The 25,024-nt window shown below is 41.1% G+C and overlaps 1 protein-coding gene across 1 annotated transcript in view; it reads left to right on the forward strand.

The window, feature by feature from the left end:
* The window catches only part of MYCBP2 (MYC binding protein 2), a gene marked incomplete in the record, with an annotated part of 1,460,675 nt that overhangs the window by 526,621 nt on the left and 909,030 nt on the right, over nucleotides 1–25,024 (forward strand). The window contains 1 exon segment of the mRNA XM_053707907.1: nucleotides 19,369–19,486. Coding sequence (XP_053563882.1) covers nucleotides 19,369–19,486 — 118 coding nt within the window.

Below are 25,024 nucleotides of genomic sequence, written 5' to 3' on the forward strand. Positions count from 1 at the left end.
AGGGACTCTGATAGACTCGGTGGACATGAAAATATTTCTGACGGAGGTCAGGAAATCAAAGATTTTGTCCACCTGCCGATCTCTTCATTACATTTCTCGGCCGTCAGTGGCTCAGTGTATAGAGGGAATCGGACTAATGGTAGCGGCAATGGACATAGTTCAGTTTGCTCGCTTGCATCTCAGACCACTGCAACTATGCGTGCTCAATCAGTGGAATGGGGATTATGCGGATTTATCTCCTCAGATAAATCTGGATCAAGAGACCAGAGAGACTCTTCTTTGGTGGTTGTCACAGGATCATCTGTCCCAGGGAATGTGTTTCCGCAGGCCAGAATGGGTTATAGTGATGACAGACGCCAGCCTTCTGGGCTGGGGTGCAGTCTGGAATTCCCTGAAAGCTCAGGGTTTGTGGACTCGGGAGGAGGCTCTCCTACCGATAAATATTCTGGAATTAAGAGCGATATTCAATGCTCTCCAGGCATGGCCTCAGCAGGCTTCTGCCATATTCATCAGGTTTCAGTCGGACTACATCACGACTGTGGCTTATATCAATCATGAGGGCGGAACAAAGAGTTCCTTAGCGATGATAGAGGTCTCAAGGATAATCCGATGGGCAGAGGCTCACTCTTGCCATCTGTCAGCGATCTATATCCCAGGGGTAGAGAACTGGGAGGCAGATTTTCTAAGTCGTCAGACTTTTCATCCGGGGGAGTGGGAACTCCATCCGGAGGTGTTTGCTCAACTGGTTCTGCTATGGGGCACACCAGAATTGGATCTGATGGCGTCTCGTCAGAACGCTAAACTTCCTTGTTACAGCTCCAGGTCAAGGGATCCTCAGGCTGTACTGATAGATGCTCTAGCAGTACCCTGGTCGTTCAACCTGGCTTATGTGTTTCCACCTTTCCCTCTCCTTCCACGTCTGATTGCCAGAATCAAACAGGAGAGAGCATCAGTGATTTTGATAGCGCCTGTGTGGCCACGCAGGAATTGGTATGCAGACCTGGTGGACATGTCATCTCTGCCACCATGGTCTCTGCCACTGAGACAGGACCTTCTGATTCAAGATCCATTCAAGCATCCAAATCTGATTTCTCTGCAACTGACTGCTTGGAGATTGAACGCTTGATTCTATCAAAGCGGGGTTTCTCTGAGTCAGTCATAAATACCTTGATTCAGGCTCGAAAGCCTGTTACCAGGAAAATTTATCATAAGATATGGCGTAAATATCTTTTTTGGTGCGAATCCAAAGGCTTCTCCTGGAGTAAAATCAGGATTCCTAGGATTTTGTCTTTTCTCCAAGAGGGATTCGAGAAAGGATTGTCAGCTAGTTCCCTAAAAGGACAGATATCTGCTCTGTCTATTTTGTTGCACAAGCGTCTGACAGATGTTCCAGACGTTTGGGCTTTTTGTCAGGCTTTAGCTAGAGTTACGCCTGTGTTTAAACCTGTTGCTCTGCCATGGAGTCTAAATTTAGTTCTTAAAGTTCTTCAGGGGGTTCCGTTTGAACCCATGCATTCCATAGATATTAAGCTTTTATCTTGGAAAGTTTTGTTCCTAGTTGCTATCTCTTCAGCTCGAAGAGTTTCTGAACTATCTGCATTACAATGTGACTCACCTTATCTTGTGTTCCATGCTGATAAGGTGGTTTTGAGCACCAAGCCTGGGTTTCTACCTTAGGTTGTTACTAACAGGAATATCAATCAGGAAATTGTTGTTCCTTCTCTGTGTCATAATCCTTCTTGTAAGAAGGAACGTCTGTTGCACAACTTGGACGTGGTTCGTGCTTTGAAATTTTATTTGCAGGCAACCAAAGATTTTCGTCAAACATCTTCTTTGTGGTTTATTCTGGAAAGCGTAGGGGTCAGAAGGCTACGGCGACTTCTCTTTACTTTTGGCTGAAAAACATCATCCGTTTGGCTTATGAGACTGCTGGACAGCAGCCTCCTGAAAGGATTACAGCTCATTCTACTAGAGCGGTAGCTTCCACATGGGCTTTTAAAAATGATGCTTCTGTTGAACAGATTTGTAAGGCTGCGACTTGGTCTTCGCTCCATACCTTTTCAAAATTTTACATATTTGATACTTTTGCTTCTTCGGAGGCTATTTTTGGGAGAGAGGTTTTGCAAGCAGTGGTGCCTTCCGTTTAGGTTCCTGTCTTGTCCCTCCCTTCATCCGTGTCCTAAAGCTTTGGTATTGGTATCCCACAAGTAAGGATGAATCCGTGGATTCGGTACATCATGCAAAAGAAAACAACATTTATGCTTACCTGATAAATTTCTTTCTTTTGCGATGTACCGAGTCCACAGCCCGCCCTGTCTATTCAAGACAGATGGTAGTTTTATTAAAAACTTTAGTCACTTCTGCACCTTATAGTTTCTCCTTTTTCTTCCTTGGCCTTCGGTCGAATGACTGGGGGGTGGAGTTAAAGGGGGGAGCTATATAGACAGCTCTGCTGTGGTGCTCTCTTTGCCACTTCCTGTTAGGAAGGATAATATCCCACAAGTAAGGATGAATCCGTGGACTCGGTACATCGCAAAAGAAAGAAATTTATCAGGTTTGCATAATTTTGTTTTTGTTGGAAAGAAGGGGACGTATGCTTAGGGGCCGGCCTATTTCTGATGCAGTATATGGCTCCAGTTGCCTACCTAGCTTTTGCTTCAACTCAGAATATCAAGGGCACAAAGCAGATTTGATAATAGAAGTAAATTGGAAACTTTTATAAATGGTATGCTCTGTCTGAATCGCAAAATACATTTTTGGGGTTTCATAACCCTTTAAAGGGGACATCAAACCCAGTTTTTTATTTTTATGATTCAGATAGAGAATACAATTTTAAACATTCCAATTTTTAATTCTATGATTGATTTTTCTTAATTTTTCAGATATCCTTTGTTGAAGAAATAGCAATGCACATGGGTAAGCCATCCACACGAGGCATCTATGTGCAGCCACCAATCAGTAGCTACCGAGCCTATTTAGATATGATTTCAATAAAGGAAATAAAGAGAATTAAGCAAATTAGAATTTAATTAGAAAGTTGTTTTGCTTGATCTTTATCTTTCTGGGCACTTTTCTTTTGATTCTGCCAGTGAGATTTTTTAAACCTCTTATGATGTTTAAACGTGCAAAGGTTTTCTTTTGTTGTCATTTATTAATGCTTGAGTATGTCTTTAGATGTTCTTTCAAGAAGTGCATTATAACTAGAATCTTGTCTGACATAATTTCTCATTCCATACTTTTATCTCTTTCTTTACAGAGAGATTTTATTTGTTTCTGGTTTACATTTTCATTATTTCTATGGTGTCTGGGTTTATGGAGCTTTTCCTTCCTCTGGACTAGTAGTGCAACAGTATATTTTAGGCTTTATATTTGTGTTGTGTCCCTTTCATCACATTAGGGCTCAGGAATCTTTTTTTTTTTTTTTTTTTTTTTTTTTCCTTTTTCTGCCAAGTATCAGAGTTCTTCTGGTTCCGTCTGAAAGTCTTTTTTTGCTAAATGTTTCAGTGCCTTTTACTGGATATGAGCACTATATCTTCTGTTTGCCTGACTTCAAAGCAAGATACCAGGCCAAAGTATTTGCTCTGGGGGAATGCTGACAGTCTCAGTGCCCATTAGTTGAAATGGACTGGAGTCTGTTCAGGTTCCTTGATTTCTTGTTATAGGCTCAAGGATATTGGATATGTTTTCTTTTTAATGACACGATGAGTCCACGGATCATCTTAATTACTAATGGGATATTCACCTCCTGGTCAGCAGGAGGCGGCATAGAGCACCACAGCAAAGCTGTTAAATTGCTCCTCCCTTTCCTCCCACCCCGGTCATTCTCTTTGCCTACGTTAGTGCTAGGAAGTGGTAAAGTTAGGTGTTAGAAAAGATTCTTCAATCAAGTTATTATCTGGGGCTAGAGAAACATAAGTTATAGTCTCTGGTAGTTAATCAAAATGGGCAACGGAACCCACGATGGGCGGATCATGCTGAGTTGCGCGCCACTTTAGTTGCGCCTCAGTCTGGGACACAGGAGGAAGAGTTTTTGTCAGGTCTTGCCTAGAAGCGCATGGTCCGTAGCAAAGCATGCGATTCTAGAAACGGAGACGAATTTCCTCTTCTGCAGCGCTAAAAAGGATTGTCTGCTAGTTGTTGAGGAAGATCTTCCTGGTTGCCAGTCAGGTAGGAGCACCTCAGCAGAGATATGAGGTGCAGAGGTCTGTTTTTTTACATTAACTGCAGTTTTGCTGGGCTTCAGTAAAAAAGTAAACGTTTTCAATTTAAAGAGACAGTAACGTTTTTTTTGTTTGTTTTTTTTTTCATTTATATATTTTTTTATTATATAAATTTAAATTTTTTATTGGAAAATTTGGCATTTGTGAAGGGGTCAGCCGGAATTAGATCTCATGGCATTTTGACAGAATGCCAAGCTCCCGAGATACGGGTCGAGGTCCAGGGACCCCCAGGCGGAACTGATAGATGCTCTGGCGGTTTCTTGGACCTTCAGTCTAGCATACCTATTTCCTAGTTTCTTTCATGTAATTAGCAAGAGTCCATGAGCTAGTGACGTATGGGATATACATTCCTACCAGGAGGGGCAAAGTTTCCCAAACCTCAAAATGCCTATAAATACACCCCTCACCACACCCACAATTCAGTTTTACAAACTTTGCCTCCCATGGAGGTGGTGAAGTAAGTTTGTGCTAGATTCTACGTTGATATGTGCTTTGCAGCAGGCTGGAGCCCGGTTTTCCTCTCAGAGTGTAGTGAATGTCAGAGGGATGTGAAGAGAGTATTGCCTATTTGAATACAATGGTCTTCTTCTACGGGATCTATTTCATAGTTTCTCTGTTATCGGTCGTAGATTCATCTCTTACCTCCCTTTTCAGATCGACGATATACTCTTATATACCATTATCTCTACTGATTTGGCTGTAGATGAGTGTCTTAGGGTAAGTAAGTCTTATTTTATTATGACACTCTAAGCTATGGTTGGGCACTTTATATGTAAAGTTCTAAATATATGTCTTTAAACTTATATTTGCCATGATTCAGGATAATCGGTATTCCTTATTTTCAGACAGTCCGTTTCATTATTGGGATAATGCATATGAAATATTTTTATTTTTTTTCAATTGACCTTTTTTCCCTGTGGGCTGTTAGGCTTGCGGGGGCTGAAAATGCTTCAATTTATTGCGTCATTCTTGGTGCGGACTTTTTTGGGGCAAATTTTTTTTGTCATTTTCGGCGCCCTAATTGACGCCGGAAGTTTGTGCATGGTTGCGTCATTTTTTGACGTTCAGACGTTTTTTTGCGCCAAAATTGTGGGCGTCGTTTTTTTCGGCGTCACAGGATATGGCGTCATACTTGGCGCCAAAAAAATATGGGCGTTGTACTTGGCGCCAATAATGTGGACGGCATTTTTGGCGCCAAAAAATGTGGGCGTTATTCTTGTCTCCACCTTTTTTTCACATTATTTCAGTATCATTTTTCATTGCTTCTGGTTGCTAGAGGCTTGTTCATTTGGCATTTTTTTCCCATTCCTGAAACTGTCATTAAGGAATTTGATAATTTTGCTTTATATGTTGTTTTTTCTATTACATATTGCAAGATGTCTCAACATGACCCTGGATCAGAATCTACTTCTGGAAAGACGCTGCCTGATGCTGGTTCTACCAAAGTTAAGTGCATCTGTTGTAAACTTTTGGTAACTGTTCCTCCGGCTGTTGTTTGTGATAACTTTCATGATAAACTTTCTAATGCAGATTGTGTTTCCATTAGTAATAATCCATTACCTGTTGTTGTTCCTTCAACATCTAATGTTCAGGATGTCCCTGTTAATGTAAAATAATTTGTTTCTAAATCTATTAGGAAGGCGCTGTCTGTTATTCCTCCTTCCAGTAAGCGTAAAAGGTCTTTTAAAACTTCTCATATTTCAGATGAATTTTTAAGTGACCGCCATCATTCTGACTTATCCGTTTCTGATGAGGATCTATCTGGTTCAGAAGATTCTGCCTCAGATATTGACACTGATAAATCTTCATATTTATTTAAGATGGAGTTTATTCGTTCTTTACTTAAAGAAGTGTTAATTGCATTAGATATGGAAGAGTCTAGTCCTCTTGATACTAAATCTACTAAGCGTTTAAATTTGTTTTTTAAACCTCATGTAGTTATTCCTGAAGTTTTTCCAGTTCCTGATGCTATTTCAGAAGTAATTTCTAGGGAATGGAATAGTCTGGGTACTTCATTTACTCCTTCTCAAAGGTTTAAGAAATTGTACCCTGTGCCATCTTATAGATTAGAATTTTGGGATAAAATCCCTAAAGTTGATGGGGCTATTTCTACTCTTGCTAAACGTACTACTATTCCTACGGCAGATAGTACTTCCTTTAAGGATCCTTTAGACAGGAAGATTGAATCCTTTCTAAGGAGAGCTTATTTATGTTCAGGTAATCTTCTTAGACCTGCTATTTCTTTGCTGATGTTGCTGCAGCTTCAACTTTCTGGTTGGAGGCTTTAGCACAACAAGTGTCAGACCATAATGCTTATAGCATTGTTAAACTTATTCAACATGCTAATAACTTTATTTGTGATGCCATTTTTGATATCATTAGAATTGATGTCAGGTATATGTCTTTAGCTATTTTAGCTAGAAGAGCTTTATGGCTTAAATCTTGGAATGCAGATATGACTTCTAAGTCAACTTTGCTTTCTCTTTCTTTCCAAGGTAATAAATTATTTGGTTCACAGTTGGATTCTATTATTTCAACTGTTACTGGGGGGGAAAGGAACCTTTTTGACGCAGGACAAAAAATCTAAAGGTAAATACAGGGCTAATCGTTTTCGTTCCTTTCGTCAGAATAAGGAACAGAAGCCTGACCCTTCCCCTAAAGGAACGGTTTCCGTTTGGAAGCCTTCTCCAGTCTGGAATAAATCCAAGCCTTTTAGAAAGTCAAAACCAGCTCCCAAATCCGCATGAAGGTGCGGCTCTCATTCCAGCACAGCTGGTAGGGGGCAGGTTACGATTTTTCAAAGATATTTGGATCAATTCGATTCACAGTCTTTGGATTCAGAACATTGTTTCTCAAGGATACAGAATAGGTTTCAAGATAAGACCTCCTGTGAGAAGATTTTTTCTCTCTCGCATTCCAGTAAACCCATTGAAGGCTCAGGCATTTCTGAAATGTGTTTCAGATCTAGAGTTGGCTGGGATAATTGTGCCAGTTCCAGTTCTGGAACAGGGTCTGGGGTTTTACTCAAATCTATTAATTGTACCAAAGAAGGAGAATTCCTTCAGACCAGTTCTGGATCTAAAAATATTGAATCGTTATGTAAGAATACCAACATTCAAAATGGTGACTATAAGGACTATTCTGCCTTTTGTTCAGCAAGGGCATTATATGTCCACAATAGATTTACAGGATGCATATCTTCATATTCCAATTCATCCAGATCACTATCAGTTTCTGAGATTCTCTTTTCTAGACAAGCATTACCAGTTTGTTGCCCTTCCGTTTGGCCTAGCAACAGCTCCAAGGATCTTTTCAAAGGTTCTCGGTGCCCTTCTTTCTGTAATCAGAGAACAGGGTATTGCGGTATTTCCTTATTTGGATGATATCTTGGTACTTGCTCAGTCTTTACATTCTGCAGATTCTCATACGAATCAACTTGTGTTGTTTCATCAGACATGGTTGGAGGATCAATTTACCAAAGAGTTCTTTGATTCCTCAGACAAAGGTAACCTTTTTGGGCTTTCAAATAGATTCAGTGTCCATGACTTTGTCTCTATCAGAAAAGAGACGTCTGAAGTTTGTTTCAGCTTGTCGAAACCTTCAGTCTCAGTCATTCCCTTCGGTATCTTTTTGCATGGAATTCTAGGTCTCATGACTGCTGCATCGGACGCGATCCCCTTTGCTCGTTTTCACATGAGACCTCTTCAGCTTTGTATGCTGAACCAGTGGTGCAGGGATTATACAAGGATATCACAAATAATATCCTTAAATCCCAATGTTCGATCTTCTCTGACTTGGTGGTTGGATCACCATCGTTTAATTCAAGGGGCCTCTTTTGTTCGTCCAACCTGGACTGTGATCTCAACAGCGCAGGGGGTTTGGGAATCTCAGGAGGCGAGATTACCAATCAACATTTTGGAACTCCGTGCGATTTTCAGAGCTCTACAGTTCTGGCTTCTTCTGAAGAGAGAATCGTTTATTTGTTTTCTGACGGACAATGTCATAACTGTGGCGTATGTCAATCATCAAGGTGGGACTCACAGTCCTGAAGCTATGAAAGAAGTATCTCGGATACTTATATGGGCGGAATCCAGCTCCTGTCTAATTTCTGCGGTTCACATCCCAGGTGTAGACAATTGGGAAGCGGGTTATCTCAGTCGCCAGACGTTACATCCGGGCGAATGGTCTCTTCACCCAGAGGTATTTCTTCAGATTGTTCAAATCTGGGGACTTCCAGAAATAGATCTGATGGCCTCTCATCTAAACAAGAAACTTACCAGGTATCTGTCCAGATCCAGGGATCCTCAGGCGGAAGCAGTGGACGCGTTGTCGCTTCCTTGGAATTATCATCCTGCCTATATCTTTCCGCCTCTAGTTCTTCTTCCAAGAGTGATCTCCAAAATTCTTATGGAACGTTCGTTTTTACTGCTCGTGGCTCCAGCATGGCCTCACAGGTTTTGGTATGCGGATCTCATTCGGATGGCCAGTTGCCAACCTTGGACACTTCCGTTAAGACCAGATCTTCTATCTCAAGGCCCATTTTTCCATCAGGATCTCAAATTATTAAATTTGATGGTATGGAAATTGAACGCTTGATTCTTAGTCATAGAGGTTTCTCTGACTCCGTAATTAATACTATGTTACAGGCTCGTAAATCTGTGTCTCGGAAGATTTATTATCGAGTCTGGAAGACTTACATTTCTTGGTGTTCTTCTCATAAGTTCTCCTGGCATTCTTTTAGAATTCCTAGAATTTTACAGTTTCTTCAGGATGGTTTGGATAAAGGTTTATCTGCAAGTTCTTTGAAAGGACAAATCTCTGCTCTTTCTGTTCTTTTTCACAGAAAGATTGATAATCTTCCTGATATTCATTGTTTTGTACAGGCTTTGGTTCGTATAAAGCCTGTCATTAAGTCAATCTCTCCTCCTTGGAGTCTTAATTTGGTTTTGAGGGCTTTACAGGCTCCTCCGTTTGAACCTATGCATTCTCTGGATATTAAATTACTTTCTTGGAAAGTTTTGTTCCTTTTAGCTATCTCTTCTGCTAGAAGAGTTTCTGAGTTATCTGCTTTTCGGATTTTTCATCAGGATAAGGCGGTGTTGCGGACTTCATTTCAATTTTTACCTAAGGTTGTGAATTCTAACAACATTAGTAGAGAAATTGTTGTCCCTTCATTGTGCCCTGATCCTAAGAATTCAAAGGAGAGATCTTTACATTCTTTGGATGTAGTAAGAGCTTTGAAATATTATGTTGAAGCTACTAAAGATTTTAGAAAGACTTCTAGTCTATTTGTTATCTTTTCTGGTTCCAGGAAAGGTCAGAAAGCTTCTGCCATTTCTTTGGCGTCTTGGTTAAAGTCTTTGATTCATCATGCTTATGTGGAGTCGGGTAAGTCCCCGCCTCAAAGGATTACGGCTCATTCTACTAGGTCAGTTTCTACTTCCTGGGCTTTTAGGAATGAAGCTTTTGTTGATCAGATTTGCAAAGCAGCAACTTGGTCTTCTTTGCATACTTTTACTAAATTCTACCATTTTGATGTTTTCTCTTCTTCTGAAGCAGTTTTTGGTAGAAAATTACTTCAGGCAGCTGTTTCAGTTTGATTCTTCTGCTTATGATTTCAGTTTTTTTCATTATTTAGATTAAAACTTTTGATTTTGGTTGTGGATTATTTTTTCAGCGGAATTGGCTGTCTTTATTTTATCCCTCCCTCTCTAGTGACTCTTTCGTGGAAGTTCCACATCTTGGGTATCTGTTATCCCATACGTAACTAGCTCATGAACTCTTGCTAATTACATGAAAGAAAACATAATTTATGTAAGAACTTACCTGATAAATTCATTTCTTTCATATTAGCAAGAGTCCATGAGACCCACCCTTTTTGTGGTGGTTATGATTTTTTTTGTATAAAGCACAATTATTCCAATTCCTTATTTTGATGCTTTCGCTCCTTTCTTATCACCCCACTTCTTGGCTATTCGTTAAACTGAATTGTGGTGTGGTGAGGGGTGTATTTATAGGCATTTTGAGGTTTGGGAAACTTTGCCCCTCCTGGTAGGAATGTATATCTCATACGTCACTAGCTCATGGACTCTTGCTAATATGAAAGAAATTAATTTATCAGGTAAGTTCTTACATAAATTATGTTTTTGCGCTTCTTCCTCGGGTCATAGCTCGAATCAAGCAGGAGAGGGTATTGGTGATCCTCATTGCTCCTGCTTGGCCTCACAGGATTTGGTATGCAGATCTGGTGGACATGTCATCTCTGCCTCCTTGGAGACTTCCGTTGAGGGAAGGACTTTCTGATTCAAGGGCCCTTCCTTCACCCAAATCTAGTTTCTCTGAAGCTGACTGCTTGGAGATTGAACGATTAATTTTATCCAAGCAGGGCTTTTCTGACTCGGTCATAGAGATCATGATTCAGGATCATAAGCCTGTAACTAGAAAGATTTACCATAAAATATGGCGTAAATATCTTTATTGGTGTAAATCCAAGGGCTACTCATGGAGTAGAGTTAGGATTCCTAGAATTTTGTCTCTTCTCCAAGGTTTGTAGAAAGGCTTAGCGACTAGTTCCCTAAAGGGTTAAATCTCGGCCTTATCTATTTTGTTACACAAACGTCTGGCGGATGTTCCAGATGTACAATCATTTTGTCCGGCCTTGGTTAAGATCAGGCCTGTGTTCAAACCAGTTACTCCTCCATGGAGTCTGAAGTTCTTCAAGGGGCTACGTTTGAGCCTATGCATTCCTTAGATATTAAGTTGTTATCTTGGAAAGTTTTATTTCTTGTTGCTATTTCTTCTGCTCGTAGAGTGTCAGAGCTCTGGGCATTGCAGTATGAGTCTCCTTACCTTATTTTCCATTCAGATAAGGTAGTTTTACGTACTAAATTAGGATTTCTTCTGATCGGAACATTAATCAGGAGATTGTTGTTCCTTCCTTGTGTCCTAATCCTTCTTCTCAGAAGGAACGTCTTCTGCACAATTTGGACGTGGTCTGTGCTTTAAAGTTTTACCTGCAGGCGACTAAGGAATTTCGTCAGTCTTCTTCTTTGTTTGTGGTTTTCTCAGGAAACGTAAGGGACAGAAAGCTACGGCTACTTCTGTCTTTTTGGCTGAAGAGTATCATACGTTTTGCATATGAGACTGCTGGACAGCAGCCTCCAGAGAGAGTTACGGCTCATTCTACGAGGGCTGTTGCTTCCTCATGGGCATTCAAGAATGATGCTTCTGTGGAACAGATTTGCAAGGCTGCAACTTGGTCCTCTCTTCACACTTTTTCAAAGTTCTACAAATTTGACACTTTTGCCTCGGCTGAGGCCGCTTTTGGGAAAAAGGTTCTTCAAGCAGTGGTGCCTTCCGTTTAGTATCCCTGTCTTGTCCCTCCCGTATCATCTGTGTACTCTAGCTTGGGTATTGAATCCCATTAGTAATTAAGATGATCCGTGGACTCATCATGTCATTAAAAAGAAAAGAAAATGTATGCTTACCTGATAAATGTATTTCTTTTTTGACACGATGAGTCCACGGCCCACCCTGTTCTTGAAAGACAGGTTATTGGTTATTATAAACTTCAGACACTCTTCACCTTGGTTTTTCCTTTCTATCCTTAACTTCGGTCGAATGACTGGAGTGGGAGGGAAGGGAGGAGCTATTTAAAGTTTCTTCCCCCCCCCCCCCTTTTCTGCGTTCTTAGGAACTCTGTCGGCTCAGATAGACGGGAACTCCACCCTATTCATTGTTCAATATGTATGAAGGAACTTCAAATCTATTCACACCTAGAAACGTTGAACAAGTTTCTACTTTTGAAATGGAACTATTTAGACTTTTTTGTGAAGTCAGTTTATGTCCTTAATAGATTTTAAGGATGCTTACCTTTCTTTCCTAAGATATGGTGAGTCCACGGCAGCATCTTAATTACTGTTGGGAATATCACTCCTGGCCAGCAGGAGGAGGCAAAGAGCACCACAGCAAAGCTGTTAAGTATCACTTCCCTTCCCTTCCCACAACCCCCAGTCATTTGACCGAAGGTAAATGGAGAAAAGAAGCAACACATGGTGTAGAGGTTCCTGAGGCTTAGGAAAAGAGACCCTGTCTTATAAAATGGGCAGGGCCGTGGACTCGCCATATCCGGAAAGAAATTTATCAGGTAAGCATAAATGTTGTTTTCTTTCCTAAGATATGGTGAGTCCACGGAAGCATCTTAATTAATGCTGGGAATCAATACCCAAGCTAGAGTACACAGATGCTTAGGGAGGGACGAGACAGGTAACTTAAACAGAAGGCACCACCGCTTGAAGAGGAGTTTAACAAGAAAAAGGTAGTAGACTGCTCCCGGTTTAGCATACAGGCTCACTATTAAGGATCTCCTAACAAGATCCCAAGGGGGTGTACAAGCAGAAAAGTGAAAAAATAGGAGCGCCTAAGGCTAAAGTTTGCTATCAGGGGTTCCATGATCATACGATTGGTACAGAGAGTACAAGTGTAGGAGTACAAGGTTAACAGTTTAATCCGTGGATTACCAATAATCTGCTAATTCTGAAAAACAGCAGCTAAATTCAAAGATTCTAGACAATAACTATACATTCTGCTCATATCATGAAAAAATGCAATAAAAAATACAAATAAAAAATAAACCAAAAAATATATATCAATAGAAATAAACAAAATAATGACCACAGACTGAGAATGCAATGTGCAAGTAGGATGTTTGTATCCTGATAAATGTCCTGCCCCTCTTGGGGACAAAAATAATAAAAAAAATGTGTACATGTGTGAAAAATATGTTTTAGTCTATGATTTGGATCATTTTCACATCATAGACTAACATATTTTTTCACCACTTTTTTACACGTATACACGTTTTTACATTATTTTTGTCCCCAAGAGGGGAACCAACAGTAATTAAGGTGCTGCAGTGGACTCGCCATATTCGGAAAGAAAGAAATTTATCAGGCAAGCATAAATTTTGTTTTTATGTTCTTATTTCTAGGAACATCGTCTGTGTCTGAGAATTGTTTTTGATTTTTGGACGTGCTTTTTCAGTTTTTTGCTCTTCTGTTTGGTCTAACTACAGCTCAGAATATTTTCATATGTTCTTGATACCCTCAGATAAAGATTGCCTTTCTGGGGGTTTTATAGATTCAGTTTCTATGTTTCTTTTCTTGGCCGAGCAACAACTGTTGAAGCTGAGGTTTGCCTGTTAGCCTGTTTTTTTTCTGCAGTTGCTCTTTGCCATGGAGGTGTCGGCTATCATGTTTTTGGCCTTGATTGCTATTCTGTGTGCTTGCTTCCATATACATAGTAGATAAGGTTGAAAAAAGACTGAAGTCCATCGAGTTCAACCTATACAAATCTAAAATACTTACAGAAAGCTCCAGTTAAGCTTAAATAACCCCATTAAAATGTGACCCATTTAATACTAGCAATCATATCCATGAATTTTGTTTATATACAGAAATTTATCCAGGCTATTTTTAAATGTATCAATGGTATTGGCATTCACTACCTCCTTTGGTAATGAGTTCCACAATTTTATTGCTCTTACAGTGAAAAAACGTTTCCGTTGCAGGAGATTAAATCTCCTTTCCTCCAACCTTAAATTGTGACCTCTTGTCAGAAACAATTTTCTTGGAATAAACAGAGCTTCTGCCATCTCTGTATATGGGCCTTGAATATATTTATATAAAGTAATCATGTCACCTCTCACGCGCCTTTTTTCTAAAGAGAACAGACCCAGTTTGGCTAGCCTCTCCTCATAGGTTAATTTCTCCAATCCCCTTATTAGCTTTGTGGCCCTTCTCTGAACTTTTTCTAGTTCTGCAATATCTTTTTTAGCAATCGGTCCCCAGAACTGCACTCCAAACTCAAGGTGAGGTCTTACCAGGGCTTTATATAATGACAGAATTATGCTTTCCTCCCTTGAATCAATGCCTCTTTTAATACATGCTAGTATCTTATTAGCCTTTGAAGCCGCTGCCCTGCATTGTGCACTCATCTTTAGCTTGTTATCTATTACTACTCCCAAATCCCTTTCCTCCTGTGCTTGGCTAAGTCTTGTCCCATTTAAAAAATACGTAGCCTGCTTATTTTTACTTCCAAAATGTAGAACCTTGCATTTTTCCGTATTAAATCTAATTTTCCATTCACTTGCCCATAGTTCTAATTTTAGCAATTCCCTTTGTAAAGAGAGTTCGTCCTGCTCTGACCTAATGACCTTACTTAACTTAGTATCATCTGCAAAAATAGAGATGTCGCTATTTAATCCTTGCTCCAAGTCATTTATAAAAATATTAAAAAGAACAGGGCCCAGTACTGATCCCTGGGGGACGCCACTGATTATCTTTGTCCAATCTGAGTATGATCCATTTACTACTACTCGTTGTTCCCTATCTTTTATCTAGTTATTTATCCATGAGCTAACATTTTCAGCTATTCCCAGTCCCTATGAGTCCTCTTCAGCTACAGGGACCTGTCTAAGTTGTGTCTGAGGACTCATTTACATTCCAGAACAGGGGTTGTCTGCGGTCTCAGAAGGCATAAGGAGTTTAGTTTCCTCAGGAGGCGAGGTTACCTATTTTTTAAAAAAAAATCTGTTTCAGATTACTGTTAAATCTGTAGCTTATGTCAATTACCAGGGGGGACTTATAGTCCCCTAGCTATGAGGATAGTATCTCTGTTTCTTTCTTGGGCAGAAGCTTATTGTTGTCTGCTTTCTGCTTGTTCTATAAGATTATGTCCTAGAGGTAGAGCTTAAAGCACGGATAGTATTATATTATTATATTATATGGTAACAATATATAGACTATTGGTCAGAGTGATAAGATAGTTATTTCTTTTGCATGATGTACTGAGTCCACGAATTCATCCTTACTTGTGGGATATTATCCTTCCTAACAGGAAATGGCAAAGAGAGCACCACTGCAGAGCTGTCTATATAGCTCCCCCCTTAACTCCACCCCCCAGTCATTCTCTTTGCCAGCTCTAAGCAGGAAGGGTAAAGTGAAAAAGGTGCTAGGGTCCCTTCTGGCGGTTCTAAGGCCGCGGGGCATAGCAGTGGCGCCTTATCTAGACGACATTCTAATTCAAGCGTCGACTTTTCAACTAGCTAAGTCTCACACGGACTTAGTGTTGGCCTTTCTAAGATCTCACGGGTGGAAGGTGAACGTAAAAAAGAGTTCTCTTTCCCCCCTCACAAGAGTTTCATTTCTAGGGACTCTGATAGACTCGGTGGACATGAAAATATTTCTGACGGAGGTCAGGAAATCAAGGATTTTGTCCAACTGCCGAGCTCTTCATTCCATTCCTCGGCCGTCAGTGGGACAGTGTATGGAGGTAATCGGTCTAATGGTAGCGGCAATGGACATAGTTCCGTTTGCTCGCTTGCATCTCAGACCACTGCAACTATGCATGCTCAATCAGTGGAATGGGGATTATGCGGATTTATCTCCTCAGATAAATCTGGATCAAGAGACCAGAGACTCTCTTCTTTGGTGGTTGTCACAGGATCATCTGTCCCAGGGAATGTGTTTCCGCAGGCCAGATTGGGTTATAATGACGACAGACGCCAGCCTTCTGGGCTGGGGTGCAGTCTGGAATTCCCTGAAAGCACAGGGTTTGTGGACTCAGGAGGAGGCTCTCCTACCGATAAATATTCTGGAATTAAGAGCGATATTCAGTGCTCTCCAGGCATGGCCTCAGCTGGCTTCTGCCAGATTCATCAGGTTTCAGTCGGACAACATCACGACTGTGGCTTATATCAATCATCAGGGCGGAACAAAGAGTTCCTTAGCGATGATAGAGGTCTCAAAGATAATCCGATGGGCAGAGGCTCACTCTTGCCATCTGTCAGTGATCTATATCCCAGGAGTAGAGATCTGGGAGGCAGATTTTCTAAGTCGTCAGACTTTTCATCCGGGGGTGTGGGAACTCCATCCGGAGGTGTTTGCTCAACTGGTTCGGCTATGGGGCACACCAGAATTGGATCTGATGGCGTCTCGTCAGAACGCCAAACTTCCTCATTACGGATCCAGGTCAAGGGATCCTCAGGCAGTACTGATAGATGCTCTAGCAGTACCCTGGTCGTTCAACCTGGCTTATGTGTTTCCACCAGTTCCTCTCTTTCCTCGTTTGATTGCCAGAATCAAACAGGAGAGAGCTTCGGTGATCTTGATAGCTCCTGCGTGGCCACGCAGGACTTGATATGCAGACCTGGTGGACATGTCATCTCTGCCACCGTGGACTCTGCCACTGAGACGGGACCTTCTGATTCAAGGTCCATTCAAGCATCCAAATCTAATTTCTCTGCAACTGACTGCTTGGAGATTGAATGCTTGATTCTATCAAAGTGGGGTTTCTCTGAGTCGGTCATAGATACCTTGATTCAGGCTCGAAAGCCTGTTACCAGGAAAATCTATCATAAGATATGGCGTAAATATCTTTTTTGGTGTGAATCCAAAGGCTACTCCTGGAGTAAAATCAGGATTCCTGGGATTTTGTCTTTTCTCCAAGAGGGATTCGAGAAAGGTTTGTCAGCTAGTTCCCTAAAAGGACAGATATCTGCTCTGTCTATTCTGTTGCACAAGCGTCTGGCAGATGTTCCAGACGTTCTGGCTTTTTGTCAGGCTTTAGCTAGAATTAAGCCTGTGTTTAAACCTGTTGCTCTGCCATGGAGTCTAAATTTAGTTCTTAAAGTTCTTCAGGGGGTTCCGTTTGAACCCATGCATTCCATAGATATTAAGCTTTTATCTTGGAAAGTTTTGTTCCTAGTTGCTATCTCTTCAGCTCGAAGAGTTTCTGATCTATCTGCATTACAATGTGATTCGCCTTATCTTGTTTTCCATGTTGATAAGGTGGTTTTGCGTACCAAGCCTGGGTTCCTACCTAAGGTTGTTTCTAACAGGAATATCAATCAGGAAATTGTTGTTCCTTCTCTGTGTCCTAATCCTTCTTGTAAGAAGGAACGTCTGTTGCACAACTTGCTAATTGCTGAGTGAATGTCAGCAGGGAGCTATCAGAATTATGTTGTTTTTTGAAATGCAGGGAAATGGGAGTAGTGAACTCAGGATCTTCAATTGAACGTAAATGTTAGAGAAAACGATCCTTAAGAGCACGTGTCGTTTGTCCTACATACTGCCTCAAATTCCCCCCGCAGGTCAAAAGATATGACATAACAAGAATTGCAAGTCATATGCTCCCGAATCTCAAAGTTCTTTTGGTTCTTTGTAGACACAAAACTGGTACCAAAAGAGGCATAGGAGCAGGATTTGCATCTTCTGTTCCCACACTTAAAGAAACCTGGTTTGATAGAGAGCCAGTTCTCGTTCGGCTGTTGCCGTGGCAACATAGAAGACAATAAGTTCCCTAAAGTTTGTGCCGAGGGAACAAGGAACAGTAGGAGAAATATCAGGGTATAAATTATGCCAGAATATTTTGGTCCGCCCAACGGAGACTACAGGCGGGGGTCGTGGACTTTCCTCATACAGAAGGAAAGGAAATTATCTGGTAAGCATAATTTGTTTTCCTTCTTAATATGAAAAGTCTATGGCTTTATTCATTACTTGTGGGAAAGAAATACCCAAGCTCTAGAGGACACTGAATGAAGACGGGAGGAAAAAGAGGCGGACTCTTATTCTGAGGGCACCACAGTCTGCAAAACCTTTCTCCCAAAAGCTGCTTCAGCCGAAGCAAAAACGTCAAAATGTGTAAAATTTTGAAAAAGTATGTAAGGAGGACCAGGTAGCCGCCCTACAAATCTGCTCCATAGAGGCCTCATTCTTAAAGGCCATTCTGGTAAGCAGAGAGGTCAGAAGGCTACGGCTACCTCTCTTTCTTTTTGGCTGAAAAGCATCATCCGTTTGGCTTATGAGACTGCTGGCCAGCAGCCTCCTGAAAGAATTACTGCTCATTCTACTAGAGCAGTGGCTTCCACATGGGCTTTTAAAAATGAGGCTTCTGTTGAACAGATTTGAAAGGCGGCGACTTGGTCTTCGCTTCATACTTTTTTCAAATTTTACAAATTCGATAATTTTGCTTCTTCGGAGGCTATTTTTGGGAGAAAGGTTCTACAAGCAGTGGTGCCTTCCGTTTAAGGTACCTGTCTTGTCCCTCCCTTCATCCGAGTCCTAAAGCTTTGGTATTGGTATCCCACAAGTATGGATGAATCCGTGGACTCGATACATCTTACAAGAGAAAACAGAATTTATGCTTACCTGATAAATTTATTTCTCTTGTGTTGTATCAAGTCCATGGCCCGCTCTGTTTATTTAAGACAGGTAGTATATTTTTATTTAAAAAACTTCAGTCACCTCTGCACCCTATAGTTTCTCCTTTTTCTTCCTAGCCTTCGGTTGAATGACTGGGGTTGGAGCTAAGGGAGGAGCTATAAAGACAGCTCTGCTGTGGGTGCTCTCTTTGCCACGTCCTGTAAGGAAGGAGAATATCCCACAAGTATGGATGAATCCGTGGACTCGATACATCACAAGAGAAATAAATTTATCAGCTAAGCATAAATTCTGTTTTTAAAGAAAAAATATGGTTTTAGTGTCCCTGTAAATAACTTTCCGGGCGTGAACACATTGATAGTTCATGTGGGCCATATAAATAACAGTCTCCTGTTGTGAAAAGCAAATACAAAGCATGTGATTTAAGAGGCTGTCAATAGAGCCTTTGAAACAGGTAGAAATTTAGAGGTTTAAATGTTCTAAAGTATATTAATCTAACAATGTTGGTTGTGCAAAGTTGTGCAATGGGTAGTAAAGGCTTTATCTATCTTTTTAAACAATAACAATTTTTGTGTAGACTGTCCCTATAAAATTATGATTGCCTTTGGCTGTTTGTACTTCTCCGTAGCAGATGACTAGCACTCAGGACAAACTGTAGCCATATCCTTCTTTTATCTCTTGCTACTAGCTATAGAAGGGTGTATCCTTGTTAAAAGTAGAATATGTGTTAATTATTTTAATTATCAACTTGTTTAGTAGCCCAGTCAAGCAACGCTTATCAAGTCCTAAGTAAAGCAAGTTAAACCAGTCACAATTTGATTTTCTGTTTGGAAAAAAATAAGGGATACGTGGTACTTATTTCTTATAGTTATGTTAAAAAAAAATTAAATTAAAATAGATAACAGCTAATTTTTCCCCTCTTTTTGTAGGGGCTGTCCAACTCTAGTGCAAGCACTGCCTTGCCCTAGCGCTACGGTCACTGCTGGCAGTAATCACACTGCAGTTCTTTTAATGGATGGCCAAGTCTTTACATTTGGAAGCTTTTCGGTAAGTTAAATAAACATTGTTATTTATGATGGGATTAATATTCGCTGATGTGACCAAAACTTCCATCTTTTTTTCTTCTGATTTCTCTGTGTAGTCTCATTTATTGACTAAAATGTTGTTGACAAGCCAGTGAGCGAACATTAAAGAAATGGCAGCAAATATAATTCTGCATCTCAAAAAATCTTTAAAGGGACATTGAACTCAAATTTTCTCTTTCTTCAAATTTACTCCTATTATTAAATTTTCTTCGTTCTCTTGCTATCTTTATTTTAAAAGCATGAATGTAAATCTAAGCAGCCAGCCTATTTTAGGTTCAGCACCATGGATAGCGCTTGCTTATTGGAGGCTTACATTTACCCACCAATAAGCAAGCAAAATCCAGGTTCTCAACCAAATATGGTCCGGCTCATATGCATAACATTCCTGCTTTTTAAATAAAGATAGCAAGAGAATGACGAAAAATTGATTATATGAGTAAATTTGAAAGTTGCTTAAAATTGCATGCTTTATCTGAATTTTTGGGTTTAGTGTCCCTTTAATCAGTCAGCACTGATTTAGGTAAAATGCAAATCTATCTAAATAACTGAAATATGGGGCATTCTGCAGAGGCTTAGATGCAAGATTCTCAGGTAAAAGGTGTGTTAATATAACTTTTGGTTATGCAAAACTGGGGAGTGTATAATAAAGGGATTCTCTATTTTCTTTCCTAAGATAGGGAGAGTCCACGGCTTAATTCCTTACTGTTGGGAAATACAACACCTGGCAACCAAAAGGAGGCAAAGACACCCCAGCCAAAGGCTTACATATCCCCCATTACCCCAGTCATTCTTTGCCTTTTGTCACGTTAAGACAGAAGATTCGGAGAGTCCTGAAAAAGGGTATCTGCCCTTCGAGATAGGACTGGAGTTTTAAGTAGTCATGTCAACCTCTCAGTGAGAGTATTGATGAAAGTTAGTCTGGAGATGCATGGAAAGTTTTTCTGCGAAACCATCCAGACTACTGCTAACAGCTCCTAAGCAATCAGTGTTGACGAGTCTTACTGCCTGCTTTCTCTCCCTCAAGTCCATGTCAGGAGCGCTGCTATACGACTGTCACACTTGAGAGGCTGTGTTCTGTTCCACAGCATGGATCCTGGAGGTAAGATTGTTTCAATTTTTACACATAAATCGCTATAACAGGGTCACAGTGTGGCTCCTTTATACCTTGATAGGATCCAGGGTTAATATCCTCTTTAGGGGGTTTATTGAAAAGTTGGGGTTAATCCGTGTATTAATTATTTACATGCTGCTTTGTGTGATTTTTTTTTTTGGCTGGAACAAACAGGTTTCACTTTTAAGTTTCACTTTTGTTTTTGAAAGTGTTGCACAGCTCCTATTACTTGCTGTACTTGTAATAACAACTATCTTGCACTCCATGTGACTGGGTGTGGTCTGTTTATTTCCTTCATTCTGGCTGAGACTTGAACCTGAGGAGAGCGTTTCCTCTGTTAACTGTCTGGGTCTAAGAGGTGGTGAGTGCCCCAGCCATTGGGAGTATATAGGTGCAGTTTTCTATAATAAAAAACATTTTTTTTGTGCCCTTCTGTGGGTATAACCTGAGCTATGGAGGACTCTGACATGTTAGAAGGTACTCCTCCTGTACTAAATCATTCAAGTTTATAATGTGAGGAGGCCGTGATTTTCCTGCCCACTCAATTATGTTCCCCATGCCTTAACACCGTTTTAAAGTCTAAGAAGGGAGACAAGCCTGCTAAGGCTCTTAGTCCCTCTGAGCCGTCTCAGCGTCCCGTGAGATTACTACCCTTGTTACATTATCCACTCCACATACAGTTCCACGTAGCACATCTAATCCTCCATCCGGAGGGGCCTTCTTCCTGCAGACTTTGCTGTGCAGTTACAAACGGCGGTGTCTGTGACCATCAGTGCATTACCTCGCTCTAACAAACGCAAGAGAAAGGTTAAATGTAGCTCTCCTGACCCGGAGTCATCTACATTTTTATCGGATTTAGCTATTACGTCCTAGTTATCCGATGATGATTTAACCTCTGTAGCTTCAGAGGGTGAACTTTATGGGTTGGAGTCCATAGCGTCTAAGCCGTCCTTTTCCTTTTGCATTTTTTATTAAAGGTGGTTCTGTCTACGTTAGAGGTTCCAGAGGCCTCACTGCCTGAAGAACCTATGATACCTAAATTAGATAGAGTTTACGAAGACAGGAAAGTTCCTTTGACTTTTCCTGTGCCGGTTAAGATGACTAACATTATTAAGAATGAATAGGAAAGATTTGGTTCTTCCTTTTCCCCCTTGTCTACTTTTAAAAAGTTGTTCCTGGTCCCGGACTCTAAACTGGATTTGTGAGCTCCATTCCTAAGGTGGATAGTGCTATATCTACGCTTGCTAAACTACTATACCTCTTGCGGATAGTTCTTCGTTCAGAGAGGTGATGGATAAGAAAATAGAAACCTTTCTGAGAAAGATGTTTCAACATACGGGATTTTTGTTTCAACCGGCAGCTGCCGTTGCCGCGGTTGCCGGAGCGGCTACCTACGGGTGCAACTCTTTGTCATTGAGGTGGAGTCTCCCCTCGGGGATATTCAAGACAGAATTAAAGCTCTGAGAATTGCTAATTCCTTTATCTGTGATGCGAACATGCAAATTATTTGCCTAAATGCAAAGGCCTCTGGCTTTGCGGTCCTAGTCTGCCAGGTGCTCTAGTTGAAGTCTGGTCTGCGGATAGGACTTCTAAGTCCAGACTCCTTTCTCTTCCCTTCAAGGGAAAGATTTTATTTGGTCAAGGCCTGGACTTAATTAATTCTATGGTTACCGGAGGCAAGGGTGCCTTCCTACCGCAAGATAAAAATAACAAGTCTAAGGGACAACAATCTTCTAATTTTCGTTCCTTTCGTTCTGACAACAATCCTCCTCCAAGCCCGAGCAACCCAAGTGTACTTGGAATCCGGCTCAGTTCTGGAATAAATCCATGCAGAATAGAAGCCTGCCAAGAACAAATCGTCATGAAGGGCGGCCCCCGATCCGGGATCGAATCGTGTAGGGGCAGACTGTCTCTTTTTTGGAATTAATTATTCTTGAATTAAGAGCGATATTCAATGCTCTCCAGGCATGGCCTCAGCTGGCTTCGGCCAGATTCATCAGGTTTCAGTCGGACAACATCACGACTGTGGCTTATATCAATCATGAGGGCGGAACAAAGAGTTCCTTAGCGACGATAGAGGTCTCAAGGATGGCCAATGGGCAGAGGCTCACTCTTGCCATCTGTCAGCAATCTATATCCCAGATGTAGAGAACTGGGAGGCAGATTTTCTAAGTCGTCAGACTTTTCATCCGGGGGAGTGGGAACTCCATCCGGAGGTGTTTGCTCAGCTGGTTCGGCTATTGGGCACACCAGAGTTGGCTCTGATGGCGTCTCGTCAGAACGCCAAACTTCCTCGTTACGGCTCCAGGTCAAGGGATTCTCAGGCTGTACTGATGCTCTAGCAGTACCCTGGTCGTTCAACCTGGCTTATGTGTTTCCACCTTTCCCTCTCCTTCCACGTCTGATTGCCAGAATCAAACAGGAGAGAGCATCAGTGATTTTGATAGATCCTGCGTGGCCACGCAGGACTTGGTATGCAGACCTGGTGGACATGTCATCCCTTCCACCATGGTCTCTGCCATTGAGACAGGACCTTCTGATTCAAGGTCCATTCAAGCATCCAAATCTGATTTCTCTGCAACTGACTGCTTGGAGATTGAACGCTTGATTCTATCAAAGCGGGGTTTCTCTGAGTCGGTCATAGATACCTTGATTCAGGCTCGAAAGCCTGTTACCAGGAAAATTTATCATAAGATATGGCGTAAATATCTTTTTTGGTGCGAATCCAAAGGCTTCTCCTGGAGTAAAATCAGGATTCCTAGGATTTTGTCTTTTCTCCAAGAGGGATTGGAGAAAGGATTATCAGCTAGTTCCCTAAAGGGACAGATATCTGCTCTATTTTGTTGCACAATCGTCTGGCAGATGTTCCAGACGTTCGGGCTTTTTGTCAGGCTTTAGTTAGAATTAAGCCTGTGTTTAAACCTATTGCTCCGCCATGGAGTCTAAATTTAGTTCTTAGAGTTCTTCAGGGGGTTCCGTTTGAACCCATGCATTCCATATATATTAAGCTTTTATCTTGGAAAGTTTTGTTCCTAGTTGCTATCTCTTCAGCTCGAAGAGTTTCTGAACTATCTGCATTACAATGTGACTCTCCTTATCTTGTGTTCCATGCTGATAAGGTGGTTTTGTGTGCCAAGCCTGGGTTCCTACCTAAGGTTATTTCTAACAGGAATATCAATCAGGAAATTGTTGTTCCTTCTCTGTGTCCTAATCCTTCTTGTAAGAAGGAACGTCTGTTGCACAACTTGGAAGTGGTTCGTGCTTTGAAATTTTATTTGCAGGCAACCAAAGATTTTCGTCAAACATCTTCTTTGTTTGTTGTCTATTCTGGAAAGCGTAGGGGTCAAAAGGCTACGGCGACTTCTCTTTACTTTTGGCTGAAAAGCATCATCCGCTTGGCTTATGAGACTGCTGGACAGCAGACTCCTGAAAGGATTACAGCTCATTCTACTAGAGCAGTAGCTTCCACATGGGCTTTTAAAAATGATGCTTCTCTTCAACAGATTTGTAAGGCTGCGACTTGGTCGTCACTTCATACCTTTTCAAAATTTTATAAAGTTGATACTTTTGCTTCTTCTGAGGCTATTTTTGGGAAAAAGGTTTTGCAAGCAGTGGTGCCTTCCGTTTCGGCTCCTGTCTTGCCCCTCCCTTCATCCGTGTCCTAAAGCTTTGGTATTGGTATCCCACAACTTAGGATGAATCTGTGGACTCGGTACATCATGCAAAAGAAAACAAAATTTATGCATACCTGATAAATTTCTTTCTTTTGCGATGTACCGAGTCCACGGCCCGCCCTGTCTATTCAAGACAGATAGTATTTTTTATGTAAACTTCAGTCACCTCTGCACCTTATAGTTTCTCCTTTTCTTCCTTGGCCTTCGGTCGAATGACTCGGGGGGGGGGGGGGGGGGGAGCTATATAGACAGCTCTGCTGTGGTGCTCTCTTTGCTACTTCCTGTCAGGAAGGACAATATCCCACAAGTTAGGATGAATCCGTGGACTCGGTACATCGCAAAAGAAAGAAATTTATCAGGTAAGAATAAATTTCGTTTTTTCTGCCTCTAGTTCTTCTTCCAAGAGTGATCTCCAAAATCATCATGGAGCAATCGTTTGTGTTGCTGGTGGCTCCAGCATGGCCTCACAGGTTTTGTATTTCATGGTGTTCTTCTCATAAATTCTCTTGGAATTCTTTCAGAATTCCTAGAATTTTACAGTTTCTTCAGGATGGTTTGGATAAGGGTTTGTCTGCAAGTTCCTTGAAGGGACAAATCTCTGCTCTTTTTGTTTTATTTCACAGAAAGATTGCTAAACTTCCTGATATTCACTGTTTTGTACAGGCTTTGGTTCGTATCAAGCCTGTCATTAGATCAATCTCTCCTCCTTGGAGTC

Source organism: Bombina bombina, chromosome 3 (assembly GCF_027579735.1).
Source record: "Bombina bombina isolate aBomBom1 chromosome 3, aBomBom1.pri, whole genome shotgun sequence".
Taxonomy (NCBI): Eukaryota; Metazoa; Chordata; class Amphibia; order Anura; family Bombinatoridae; genus Bombina; species Bombina bombina.